General features: G+C 53.4%; 1 protein-coding gene across 1 annotated transcript; it reads left to right on the forward strand.

The window, feature by feature from the left end:
• The first annotated feature begins 353 nt into the window (after window positions 1-353).
• Window positions 354-2,716, forward strand: PDXP (pyridoxal phosphatase). Its single transcript, XM_005527594.3, has 2 exons — window positions 354-930; window positions 1,184-2,716. Exons 1-2 carry the CDS (start codon window positions 354-356, stop codon window positions 1,507-1,509), a joined length of 903 nt encoding a protein of 300 aa, XP_005527651.2. The 3' UTR covers window positions 1,510-2,716.
• The last annotated feature ends 10,855 nt before the right edge of the window (window positions 2,717-13,571 follow it).

Below are 13,571 nucleotides of genomic sequence, written 5' to 3' on the forward strand. Positions count from 1 at the left end.
GCTGGAACGCGGGGCCGGGCCATAATGGCGCCCGCGCTGCCACAGGCCGCGCCGGCCGGCAGGGGGCGCTGCGCTGCTGCGCGGGCACGGCGGGGGGCGCGGCCCGGGCACGGCGGTTCCAGCCAATGGGCAGCGCGCCCGGGCCTGTCCCCGCCCCCGCCCCGCCGCGCTCCCTCTGGGGGCCGGCCCTCGCCCTGGCCCTGCCCCTGGGAGCGTCGGGGTCCCCCATTGGTGGCGGCGGGGAGGGGGGGGGCGGTGATTGGCTGCGCGGCGGGGCGGGGGGCGGCGATTGGCTGCGCGGCGGGGCGGGGCGGCCGGCGGGCTGCGGCGGCGGCGGCGGCGGCGGCGGCAGCATGGCGAGCTGCCGGCGGCTGAGCGGCGCGGGGCTGCGGGAGGTGCTGGGCCCGGCGCAGGGGCTGCTCTTCGACTGCGATGGCGTCCTGTGGGCGGGCGAGCGCGCCGTGCCCGGCGCCCCCGAGCTGCTGGAGCGGCTGCGGCGCAGCGGCAAGGCCGCCCTTTTCGTCAGCAATAACAGCCGCCGCTCGGTGGCCGAGCTGGAGCGGCGCTTCAGCCGCCTCGGCTTCCGCGGCGTGCGCGCCGAGCACGTCTTCAGCTCCGCGCTCTGCTCCGCTCTCTTCCTCCGCCAGCGCCTCCTCGGCGGCGGCGGGAACGGGAGCGGGGCCGGCCGCGTCTTCGTGCTGGGCGGCGAGGGGCTGCGCGGCGAGGTGCGCGACGCCGGGCTGCGCCTGGCGGGGGAGGGGGCCCCGGCCCCCGGCGAGCCGGTGCGCGCCGTCCTGGTGGGCTACGACGACCAGTTCACCTTCGCCAAGCTGGCGCAGGCCTGCGGCTACCTGCGCGACCCGCAGTGCCTGCTGGTGGCCACCGACCCCGACCCCTGGCACCCGCTCAGCGACGGCCAGCGCACCCCCGGTGAGCCCGCGCCCCGTCCCGCGCCGCCCCGGGGGGAAGGGGCTGGTGGCGGGGGTGGCCTCGGGTGGGCTTCGCTGTCCCAGGTGCGGGCGAGGCGGCTCCCTGAGCGGCAGGACGAGCAGGGATGCCCTGGCACGTCCCTGCCGGCTCCCGAAGCGGTGCTGCCGGCATCCCGCTTGCCTGTCCTGTGGCGGGACCCGGGGTGCTGAGCTTCCCGCGGCTACTTCTGTTCCTCCTCCTTCCCTCCCTGCAGGGACTGGCAGCCTCACAGCCGCGGTGGAAACGGCTTCGGGCCGCAAGGCGCTGGTGGTGGGGAAGCCCAACACGTACATGTTTGATTGCATCGTGGAGCGTTTCGGTGTCGACCCATCCCGCACCCTCATGGTGGGAGACCGTCTGGAGACAGATATCCTCTTCGGCAAGAACTGCGGCCTTGCCACCATTCTCACCCTGACAGGCGTTTCCCGCCTGGAAGAGGCGCAGGCCTACATGGCCAGCGACAGCGCCGCTGCCAAGGATCTGGTGCCCAATTACTATGTGGACAGTATTGCAGACTTGATACCAGGCCTGGATGAGTAACAGTTTGTACATGTGAGGGCAGAGGGGTCAGGTTCCCCATCCCAGATCTCCATCTGTTCCCATTTCTCTCTCACTGCCCTGTTCCATCAATTCCTGGTTTCTTCACATGCCAACATCCTTCTTTGGGGGCAAAATGGGAAGGGGATTGGCAGGAGGGGACAGGTTTCAAGTTGTCTCTGCTGAGAGCTATCCAGGACGGACAGAGTCCTCATCTCCCTTATTGCCAGCTGCCAGCATCTTTGGGAGAGAGCTGGAGGCTTTGAGGCTGGGTGGGGGGGTCAAATCAGTGTCTGTGTGGCCTCTCCCCCTGCAGAGGTTCAGGACTGGCTGTTTTAGTATAATTTTTCCCTTGGATAACCAGTGGTGGCCTTTTACTGCTGTAATTCAACTTGTAACTCTTCTGAGCTGCAACCCTGCAGTCTTTGTGGTAACCCCCTCCTTGCCAGGGGATTGGCTGACATTGTCACCCACCTGGTGTCTCAGTGCCAGGGCATGTGGAAGGAGTGTGCCAGAGCTCTGGAATCATGAATGAGAGCATCTCTGCCTTCCACAAGTGAAAGAGAGCATTGCCTCTTCTCTGTCCTGTTCCTTAGAGATGTTTCCCCCACTATCCCCCTGCCCCAACCCAGTTAATAACTGTGCCAGTGTCCATCTGAAGGACGGAAGAGACTGGTTTAAGGGTCTTTTTCCTGTGCCAAACAGACAATCTGTGACTGCTCACAGTGGGTCTGCAGTTGTACCTTGTTTTCAAGCACCCTTTCTGAAGGGGCTTGTGAAGGACAGAGGGCTCCTAGGCCATGACAGCACAGCACTAATGAACTGTATGACTCTCCCTGGTTGCCCCTTCTCAGTTGGATTTTGTCATAGTACAGTGAGAGAAAAGTGCTGATGGGGGTCTGTGCTCCAGCTGCTGGTGTGCAGGTGAGATGGTGATGGTGTTGTCACTGCTGTGAATGTGTCACAGTCCTCAAAACCATTCCTTGCTGCTTTGTCTTTCTAAGTTGTTTTTTTTTTTAATTTCTTGATCTAATTTATCAAATTATTTATTGTTCAAATATTGTATTATTTGTATAAATTATGCTGACTGGTTGCACCAAGGGGACAGAAGGCAGTGCCTTTGGGCATCCCTTACTGTCCAAGTCCCATGTTGATGTTCTTACACTCACTGTGTCTCTGTATATAATAAAGTGTGAGCATAGGCTGGAAATTACCTCTTTTTTTTTCACTCATGGTCCCACCAGGATGGAACTGCCCTAGGTATCTTTGAGCCCTCACAGGTGAGGACATGGCAGGACCTTTCCTCACTCAAGAGGGTGCTGCTGGGTAGACAAGACAGCTGGGTAGTCTGGTGGATAGTGTCTTTGAGCTGCCCTTTGCTCAGAACCGGGTGGAGGTGGCTGTGGTGTGGGGCGTGGGGTCCAGCCGGGTCACTTGGAGCAGTGGGCAATGCAAGCCCTGCCAGCTGCCCTTTGCGTTCCACAGCACGGAGGATTCATTGCTGGGGAGCTGTGACCTCTTGTGCTGCACCTGAAGGCTGCCCTCTGCTAGCCAGGTGCACCCCAATGATCTGTGTGGCCCTGCTGGGGTAGGGGTGAGGTGCCATCTCTGTTATGTGCATAGAGCTTGCAGGGGGCTGAGAACTGCCCAGGTGAGGTTCTACCGTGACCCTTCTTGACTATGCTATGCTTTAAGGGACAGGGAGGTGGCTGTCACTGTACCCCTGGGGTGACCTTAACCAGACTGTAGCTTGCCATGTCCTGGGTTTGTCTGTAGTCCCAGCCCAGAGGGAGAAAACAGATTGGGTAAGAAAAGTTGGAAGTGACTCAAATGTACTTCTTCTCCATTCCTCGTACAGGAGCCAATCCTCCCTTTTGTCTGTCAGACCCCTTTAACTGCTGTTGATGGCAACCAAGCATCACATCTCCTGCTTGAGAGATCAGCAGTTAACGTTCAATAACTGCTCTGTGTAAGGTAGTGCGGTGTCAGCTCACATGGGAGAATTGGATGCGACTTATTGTCCCTAGGATAGTTCCAGGTGCCGAATGCCTTTCCCTTCTTTGTTTTTTTTGTGTCCAAAACAACCTAGGAAACAGCCTTCCAAAATAAAAGAAGATCCAAAGGGTTTTCTGAAGACTGCCTGTCATCTTAATCAGTCTCCTCTGGATATGCTTGTTTCTCTCTTTTGTCTGTCCCACGTCCAATTAGGCCACCAGAGGACTGCTAGTCCCTTAATGAGTACTTGACCAACACTTGCATTAGATTAAATAAAAACACTTGCATTAGATAGAATTAAGTAGAACAAGTTTGAGACCTCATGTGTCTGCTAACTTGGGTTACCAATCTAGAGATACCCAGACCCTGGTTTATTTTTCAGAGCTCTCAGTTCTTGTATCAGGCTGAAATTTGAAGCGCTGCTGTTGTGACTTTGGGGCCACAGCTGGAAATGCTCAGTACAGCTGCAAATTTCTCAGGCTGAGTTGGTTACGTGTGGGTGTACAGAGGAGTTCTGCACAGTGAGAACATCCCCAGGACATGCCCCCTTTTTTCTAGGGTGCTTTGAGGGTGAACACTTGTCTGCTCTCCAGACAGCAGATGGGATGCTGGAGGCTGTAGTCTCCCAGGATGGCACACTGGAAATGAAACAGGAAATCCAGTGTTGCAGCCTGAGTTTGGGCCCTCTCCAAAAATACTTTGGAGTTTGTCCTTTGGATTCCAAATGGTGAGCCTGCAGAGTAGGTTTTTTCCATGTAACTGCTGCTGAAAACAGAGCTCAGCAAAGGTAATGGCTGATCCCTGTCTTGTGGCCGTGTAGCTTCTTTTCATCTGGTGAAAAGATGAGGGTTTTGCTATGAAGCAGAGCTGGACTTGGAGCAGAAGGGTTTATCAGCTCTTCCCTTGGTTCATGTAGGTGAGGACATTAGGCAGGGGTGACTTTTGTCCTGTAAACATCAGTGCAGCTGCTCCTGCTCTGAACAGGGATGGAGCAGCACTGTAGGGGTCCATCAGGTCTGCCAGGCTTTGGTTTTGTGTGGCTTCCCCCTGCTACTATCACTCCAGCATGAAATGAATGTGGCATGTGAGCATATCTTGTTAGGAAACTAGACTGAGAGTACCCCTGGGGGTTATGAGCTCCCTATCCAAGCCTGTCAGACACCCATTCAGCCGCTGACAATACGGGGTCTGTGATCCTCATGGGGTTCAGGCTTTGGTTCCCTCTGGAATAGGTCTGGTAGGGCTGTAGATAACATCTGCTGTTGAAACTGAAAAAAGCAATGGTTCGTGCCTAAGTCAGCTGATTTCTTCTTGTCTAACACAGCATTTCTTCTTGGGTTGAGTGTTTAGGGAAGCAGTGAAGTTGCCAGGGAGGATAGGGCTGTGAAGTGTAGAGCTGTGGCAGCACACAGGAGGGTGGAGCAGATGGGAAGCTGCACTTGGTGTAGAGTGTAGGAAAAGGTATTTATTTTCTCATCCTCAGAAAATTGCATTGCCTTTTCCTGCCGTGCAACAGAAACAACACCCAGACAGGTGGCAGTCGTTCCATTACACCAGAAAACTCCTATCCATAAGTGCAGTTACTGTGGCAACCACTGGCTGGATGATGTCAGCTGCAACCTGCCGAGCATTGCCTGCTCTGGGCAAGGCTTCAGACCCTTAGTTATCTTGGTGCCCTTTCTCTGGACTCTCTGCAGTATGTCTCTGACTCTCTTGTACTAAGGAGCCCAGAACTGGACCCAGTGCTGGATCCCAGTTCCTTTTCTGTCATGCTGCTTTCCGGTTGGGTGGTCCGCTATATTTACTGACCCCTGGGGTTATTGTTTCCCAGGTGAAGGACTCTGCACTTCTCCTCATTGAATTTCTTGAGGTTCCTGCCATCCCATTTTCCCAGCCTATCAAGGTCACTCTGGATGGGACCACAACCCTCTGGTATGTCAGCTGCTCCTCCCACTTCTGTCCACTGGCAAACTTGCTGAGGGTACACTCTACTTATGCTTCATCTTACAGTTCATTAATGAAGATGCTAAACAGGATACCCAGTATTGACCCCTGGAGGACACCCCTAATTACAAGCCTCTAGCTAGACTTTATGCCACTGATCAGCATCCCTTGGGCCCAGCTGTTCACACAGTTTCCTGTCCTCTTCACTGTTACCTCAGCCAGCCCATACTTCCATTATCTTCTCTAGGGGAATTTTGTGGGAGGCAATGCCAAAAGCCTTACTGAAGTCAGGGAATATGTCCACTGCTTTCCTCTCATCAAGCAAGCCAGCCATTTATCATGGGAGATTGTCAAGTTGGTCAAGTGACTGACACTTCAGGAAGACAACAAATGGGCCCAAGGACATGAATCGGTGAGTAGATGCCTTTACCATGAGGAACTAGAGATAATCCTGGCTGGGAAGTTGTTAATGTTCAGCCACATGACATGGTAATAGAACTGGGAGAATTTGGAAGGTGTTGAGACTGGCAGGACAGAGGAGGTTTTCTTTGCATGGGAAAGTGCCTCCAGAGCCAAGAAAGGATCATGATCATAGGAGCTCGCTCGATACTTGCCTGACCTGATGTGAGAGTCCCCCTCTGCCAAGGCAGGCAGCTCTGGCGCCACCCTGTCCTGCAGCAGCTGGAGCAGGGAGGAGGAGGAGAAGGTGATGAGCAGCAGCCTGTTACTGCCTGCCCTGGTGAACCAACCAGCATTTACTCTTCCTCCAGCAGCAGTGTGTGTACAGTCCCTCCTCTGCAGCATAGCTTCCCTCTCCTCACCCTTCACTCAAGGCATTGTCTGCTCCACAATATAACGTGGGTTTTCAGGTTCCCCTTTGCCATCTCTCTATCATAATCCATTTTTTTTCCTTCCTTACTGATGCCTCATTTGCTCTCTGGACTCTGACCCCAGAAAACTCACCTGGCAGCCCAGGAGAATTACGTGGCTATGCACATCTAGGAACTGTTGCTGTTGTTGGACTCTGCCTTGGAATTGTGTGTGGATAATGTACTGGAAGTGCTCCTAGCAGACAGGCTGTTTTGGTGTTCCTTATACTCCCTGGGAGATGGTGAACTTGAGGGCAATTAAAAACTGTTCAGGCTTCCACCAGCTTTCAGAGTTATACTGGTCTTTGTAGCTTCAGTATGCCACTGCAGCAAAGCGCTGTCAGCTCTGTAAGCCTTCAGCATGGGGACAAGAGAGATGTGATACCAGAAACATTCCCAGATCACAGGGCAGCTGCCTGTGATGATCCAGGTTGTTCTGCCCTGTGATTTAGCCTGCTGGATGTGCTGCTCCAGCATCTAGCAGTTTCCAGTCTGTATAGGATATTGCTGAGCACTGAGATGCTCTCTTCATGTGTTGTGGGAGAGAGAAACCTGTCCTTTAAATGGACACAGTTGTCCATCAAGTCACTCAAAAGTCCTGTGCCAGCCTTTCTGCCCTTGCTGAACTTCTAGCCTAGCTTCCACATAAGCTGGACAGAAAGTGGTATCTGGGTAAAATTCATGGCAGGAACTGCTTCCTTACTTGACCTGTTTCAAGCAAAATGAAACAACTCAGATCCCTGTTTCTGTTCATGCCAGGTACACTCTGCTTTCATACTACAGCTGCCTATGTCCAGCTTAGGTAGTTTATCCCTGCAGCATAGCAGCCAGAGTAAACTGAGTCTTTGTGTGTGGGCTGTAGATTAGAGATTTCCCACGTGCTGGGACAGCATGGTCGTAGCCCTGGGCAAGGCTTCCTTCATGAAAGAGAGCTGTTCCTAACTTGGTGTCCTTCTCTGGCCTAACGTTTGGAGGCTTTTGATTCAGCTGGGTTTGGGCAGAGTCTGAGAGTGGCACAGAGCAGTGGCAGTCCCTACTTGTGCACTTGCCAGGGTTGGGGGTAGACATGTGAAGAATGTCAGTACGCTGCTGTTCAGCACTCGAGTACAGCTAGAAGATCGTGTGCCTGCCACAGTCTTGGTTACCTGGACACTGACACAGCTCATGAGGCAGGGTGGCCATACTCCTCCAGTGGAGAGTGTAGGCTGTGTTTAGGTTGTTCCATGGTGCCCGCTGCCTTGCAATTCATCACAGTCTCATTAGCTGCCTTCCCATAATTTCAGGGCTGAAAGGACCTATGTCACTGAGCAGTCCCATGCTGTGTTTGATTCCTATTTGGCCACAAGCAACTCTGAATGCCCTTGAGCCAACATTGCTGGAAATCTGCCTGTTGGTTCAGGTGTTTGAGCTGCTTTCTTGTCAGTAATGTGTTGGGGGCAGCCTGGTATTTAAGGATTCTCAGAAGAGCTGCCTACAGTAGTAGTCTTCCTCTTGGTCACTTGTCACTTGCTGACAACGCAGCAGCAGTAGAACGGTCCTTCTAGAGGAGCATATCTGATCCTCAGGTCAGCCCAGGGATTGGGGTGGCTGGTCACAGCAAGCAGCTGTGGTTGGCACACCCTTTGAGTCACGGGATCTGAGACCCCACAGTACTGCTTGCTGATGCAATTCAAATCTCTGTCATTACTCCTTTGGGTGTGTTGTAAGTTTTTCCAGGACAGCATGTCCAGCCATTGGACACAAGAAGCATCAGGAAAACCTGTCTGATTCCTGTAGTGACTTAGAAAGAGATGCATCTACCTGGAAAGGGAGTATGTGAATTACCCTGGGACTTTTTCTGGCAGCATGCCTCCAAACTCAGAACATGGAGGAATCCTGTCTAATACCCATAATTCCTCCTCTTTTCCTGGCAATGTTCTGCAATGCAGAGAAGTAAGACACCTGCAAATGATCATCCCTATATGCTCCTTGTCTCTTGAACTCAGATCCTATGCCAGGTGCAATAAGTAAATCAGACAACCCTGGTTGTCTAGGGATCTCACCCTCCCATCCCCTGGACTATTGTTCTTTAGGCTGGAAATAAATCTAGAAGTAGGAGGCTCCTGTATTGTGTTCCCATTATGCTGGCTGGAGTTAATTGATACCAGATTTTTCTTTAATTTCATAGTATTTACATGAAATATTCTCTTTCCTTTTACCTTTCTGTTATCACTACCAGGGACTCCACTGCCTGACTGTTCCTTGTATAACGGTGTGAGTTGTGCATCCCTGCCACCATCCAACCCACTCAGACCAGCTGTTGCCCTGTCCTTTGGCACACAGCTGGGTGATACCTAGGGAACTCGGTGCTGGGCATGGTAAGAGACACAAATACATCTGATTAGAAGGAAATGCAGCTGAAATTGCTTTCCAGCAAAACCTCGCTTTCACTGTTGCCTGAGCTTACTGACTGTCTGTCTGTCTGTCTCAGTAGGGGGAAAGGAGTGGGAGGTTCCACATCAGAGTTTCTCCATAGATCTGTAAACCCAACGCAAGCTGGTGCTGCAAAAACCGCAGTTATTTTCACATCAGTCTGATGCTCAGCAGCAGGAATGCTTTCACGACAAGAAAGGAGGTTTGCCAGGCAGGGGTGAACAGCTGAAGGTTGAGGAGCAGAATGGGATGGTGTAGGGTGTCATCCCAGCCGATACAAGCAAGCTCACGGAAATACGGGTTGATAAATGGCAGCTGGTTGGGGAAAGAGTGTGAAATCCTGTCCCTTTGCAAAGCTTTCATTCCTCTGGGTTGTTTAACAAGACCCCTTCCCAGGAGATGAAAAGCTGGATTTATACCCACAGACAATTTTGGCTGTACTTCGGGTGTCAGCTTCTTTTACTAGACATTGTTCATACTGCAGGCCCCTAACTACTGCTGGCTCCCTGGGTGCAGCCAGCCACCCTGCAGCTGCAGCTCCCTGCTCCAGAGCTGTTTCTCATCACAGCTCATTCTTACTTCAGCCCACAGCTCCAGTCGGCAGTGGCTTGGTCACGCAAGCGTCACTGCTCATGAGAGCTTGGTTGCTGGCAAGCACAAGGCTGTGTCCTGGAGAGCAAATGGCACACAATGTGGCCAACAGCCCTGCTGTCTGCATCCAAGTCACAGATCTCTTTTGTGCATGCTAAATCAGCTCCTTCTGTGCGGGGCATATTCTGTCTTACTTCCAGGGGAACATGCCCTCCACCAGTGCTCTATAGTTTAATTGGTATAGATGTACGCTTTCAGTTTGCACATTATCCTCCCTTCAAAAGCTGACTTATGCAGTACTCTTCATCCGCTCCTGATGAATGCCAGATACCCTGCTTGCTGCTTTACTCGTTGCTCCATCAGCTGCATCACCACAAGGGTCTCATCTTCTATTTTTCAGAACCATAGCACATTGGTTTTACCTGTCCAAGTCAAAGTGAAAAAGGATGTCATCTGTTCAGGCACTGCTGTAAACCCCTTAGCAGTTTCAGGTACTTAAATCTCTGTGAAAGGAGCAGGATGGGAGAACCATCCACAGCCACCTGCAATCCCTTCTGAGGGGTACAGCAATCCCCAATGCTTGTGTAGTGCCCATTTCCAGATTCCCATGGAGGGCAGTTATTCATCCAGTGGATGAGCAGCCAGATTTCACAGAATGGAGCCCCTTCTCCTCCACAGCTACGCGGGGCTGGCCATGCAGGGAGAAGGACAGCACCTGGGACTGTGGTTGCAAGATGCTGGGAAGCTGCACGAATGCAAACTTGATGATGTAATGGCAGCCTTCATCCCAGCTCATTCACTGGTGCCCAGTAGGTTTGCCCTCGAGGGGCAATGCTTTAACGGGAGGAGGCCGCAGACACTCAGCCAGGGCAGGGCAGCTGCCACACCACTGAGGTTGCCACCACAGCATGCTCAGCTATCCCAGCCCTGGGAGAGCCAGGGCTGTGGTCACGAGTCCCACAGGCACAGCCAGCAGTGAAGCTGGGCTTGACACCCTGGTGCAATGCAGAGAGGGAGCTCATTGCACTTCCTTGGGCAGAGCTGAAACCTGCCAGCTGGGCAAAGGCTTGCTGGGGAGCTGGGGCCTGTTGGTGCTTGTCTTGGTTGCAGATGGAGGAGGACAGAGACCTGGTCCACCTGCAGCCAGGGTGGTGTTGAGATGCCACCAGCAGTGGGAGCCAGGGGAGCCACCTGTGCAAGGTGTGGGTGAGAGGCAGGCTTCTGTCCAAGCATCCAGATTCTCTGTGATAACATCCGGTGTGCCAGCACTCTGCAAAACATACAGTCAAAATTGTTTTGGTGGGTTATGGGAGGGATCCAGAGACGTATGGTAATCCCCCAGGGAGGAGTTGCCTTGAGAAGTCTCAGGATCCCTGTTCTCATCCCAAAACACTGCTTGCTCACCGGCCATCCTCTCTCCCCCTGACCAGGCCAGCTCTGACTCTCTCTTGGGCTACATGCTTCAGCCTGCATTGCCATCAACACTGCTTGTGCAGCTGAGATCTGATCCGTGGTGTGACAGTGCTGGATAATTCTCTTTTGCAGATATCATGCTGTTTCTGGAATCATGCACACACAACCTAGGAGACTGAACAACATTGCATTGAAAAGGAAAGTAGGAAACAAAAGCAGTGCATTTCATGTTTCAGCCTCTTGGAGGGACCAAAGGGCATACTGTCTTTAGAAATACTACAAAAGGCTAAAAGAGATGTATAAGCTCAGCTGTGAAACATAATACATGTCCTGCTTTCTGGCTTCTCCTGGGATTCATCCCCCCCTGCCCACTGCAGGTACCCATACCCTGGCACCGTTCTGGGGCTGTGTGTGGCTGGGCTGAGCCTTCCTTGGGCACCTGGCACAGAGGGAGGCCCTGCAAACGTATAGAGGTCATTCTGCCTTTGGCAGACCTGTGCCAGGCCAAAAAACCCCAAAGGATGCAAAATTTTCTGAACCATGTGTGAGTCTCCCCTGAAAAAGAGAGAGCACATACCCAGCAAACTAGGCCATCCCACCTCCAGCAGCTCTCAGCCCCTGCCTAGACAGTGCTTGTGGCACACAGGCCAAGAGCCTGCCTTTCTCAGAAAGTGCCCAGCCTCCCCATGGAGACTATCACTCCAAGCCAACAGTTGCCCTCCTGCCTGAAAGAGGGATGGTCAGCTCACAGTATGGCCAAACATATTCCCACTTCTGTATGGAAATAGCAGCCCAGAGCCCAGCACCCCAGTTTCACTCAGAGGTAAAACCATCAGCCTCCCAAGTGAGCTAAGTTGCAGCCATGTGCTAGGCACAGCCTAACCTTTTTGCAGAGGGAAAGCAAATTTTACAAAGGGGAAGTGGCAACTTGATGAGGAGCTGGTCAGCATCCAGGGTCAATCCTTGAGAGAGTTTCCCAGACAGCAGCAGCACACCAGCTTTGGTCAGTCATGCTCTTCACTCACACTGTATGCTTTCAAGAGCTTGAGCCCAACATCTCTGGGGCTGACCTGAACAAACCTCAGCATCCCTGTGATCCCCAAGAATGGGTATGTATGTGGAGGGACCAGGTTTTCTCTGTCAGGGCTGCTCTGAGCAGAGCCAGGGATAAGGAGGAGATGGGAATGCAGCAGCAGCAGAGGTCCTGCATGATCCCCATCTCCTGCCCAGCCCATGAGACACATCACAAGGATGTTCAGTCTACACATGAATGGTTCAGTCTACACAGAGCTTGTAGCCAGGCTCAGCAGTGGGTGTTTTGGCCAGAGAGATTTCCGGAAGGTGCCAGGTGCTGCCTGTGGTTTCTCTGCCGTGTGTGGGGTCTGTTCAGGGCTGGTGGAAGGAAAAAAGTGGATAGTGATGAAGCAATGGTGAGCTTGAAGGAAGGCCAACCGAGACACCCTGAGAAACGAAGCAAGTAATAAAATCCCAGAGAAAAACAGCACTCCGCACCCAGCCGGGCCCTCTCCTGAAGCTGCCAAAAAGGCATCCTTGGCTCAGAGGTAAGCAGTCATAAAATGCAGGGAGAGACTTCCCAGGGAGGGAAGGTTTTACCTGTTGAGCAAGTTCATGGGTACCCTCGCCCACCAGCAGGGAGTGATGAGCACGAAGGGCAGTCATCCCGCTGCAGCATTGCAGGAGAGGGGGAGAGAGGGCTCTGTTTCCCCTGTGGCACCCAAGAGACTGGCTGGGTCATTCTGAGAGGAGACCAGGCCCTAGGGAAGGTGGGGTGGGAGCCTGTGCCAAGTGGGTGGGTTGCCAGCTAGGGAAGACTGAGTGCCTTGGCTGATTTTGACAGGCTGATTGTATTTTTGACCACCCTCCTCAGACCCAAACCTTCATGGCTGGAGAAGCGGCTCTGTCTACTCGTAGGGCTGTCCCTCAGCAGCCCTGCCCCACCAGACCTGATGGGTCCTTCTCCCAGCCGCTGCTCTCCCTCCATGGCTCATCCCTGCTCATGGGCACAGGTCCTCATGGACTCGCTCAGCAGGTAAAACATCCCCTGCTCACAAAGCTGAGCTTTCACCCCCAGGGCAGATGAATAAAGCACCACGTGGGGCAAGGCCCTGTTCTGCTCTCTGCTGTTTCTCCTTCCCTTTCCCCCAAATAAACAGAACACCACAAAGAGAGACAAATGCCTTTGTTTTCCAGGGGAGGACTGTCAGAATGGCATGTCTCCCTGCATCTTGTTAGGGGTTAGATAAGTCCGCAGGAGCCATGGGGAGCTCTGTCACACAGCACAAGTCCTTGCTGACAGTACTATTGTTAAGAAGGGGTGCATTTTGGGAGGGCTGGGGCTTTTGCCCCCTGCTTGTTTCTCTCCAAGAAAGTCACGGCTCATGCCTGCTTGCCCAGGGAGACTTCCCTCCCCAACAGCTCTTATCCTGAACAGACAGCAGCTTGGCATTCAGCAAGGGGGTGAATGGGGCTGGCCTCTGTTTCTGGACCTCTCCATGTGCCCCTGGGCTGGCAGGCACTTCATGGGGTGGCAGAACTGAGCTCTAAAGAGCTTGCCTTCTTTTGGGGCTGCCCAGCACCAAGTTCACAGTGCTGCAACCCAACTTCTGCACCCAGCAGTGTCCCTTGGATTGCTCCTGCCAGAAGCAATCTCCCTCTGCTCCCAGCAGAGCCGGTGAAGCAAGTCCAGGATGCTCACTCTGCCTGGTATGGGGGATGCCTTGCCCAGAGCTTGGCTTAGGGCTAGGTCTTGCAAAGGTCCTGTCCCACTCAGGGCAAGATTACACAACAGCAGGCCCTGCAGAGACAGAGCTTTCCCTATAA

Source organism: Pseudopodoces humilis, chromosome 5 (assembly GCF_049639895.1).
Source record: "Pseudopodoces humilis isolate 2021_Gansu_Grassland_sample_001 chromosome 5, ASM4963989v1, whole genome shotgun sequence".
Lineage (NCBI taxonomy): Eukaryota > Metazoa > Chordata > Aves > Passeriformes > Paridae > Pseudopodoces > Pseudopodoces humilis.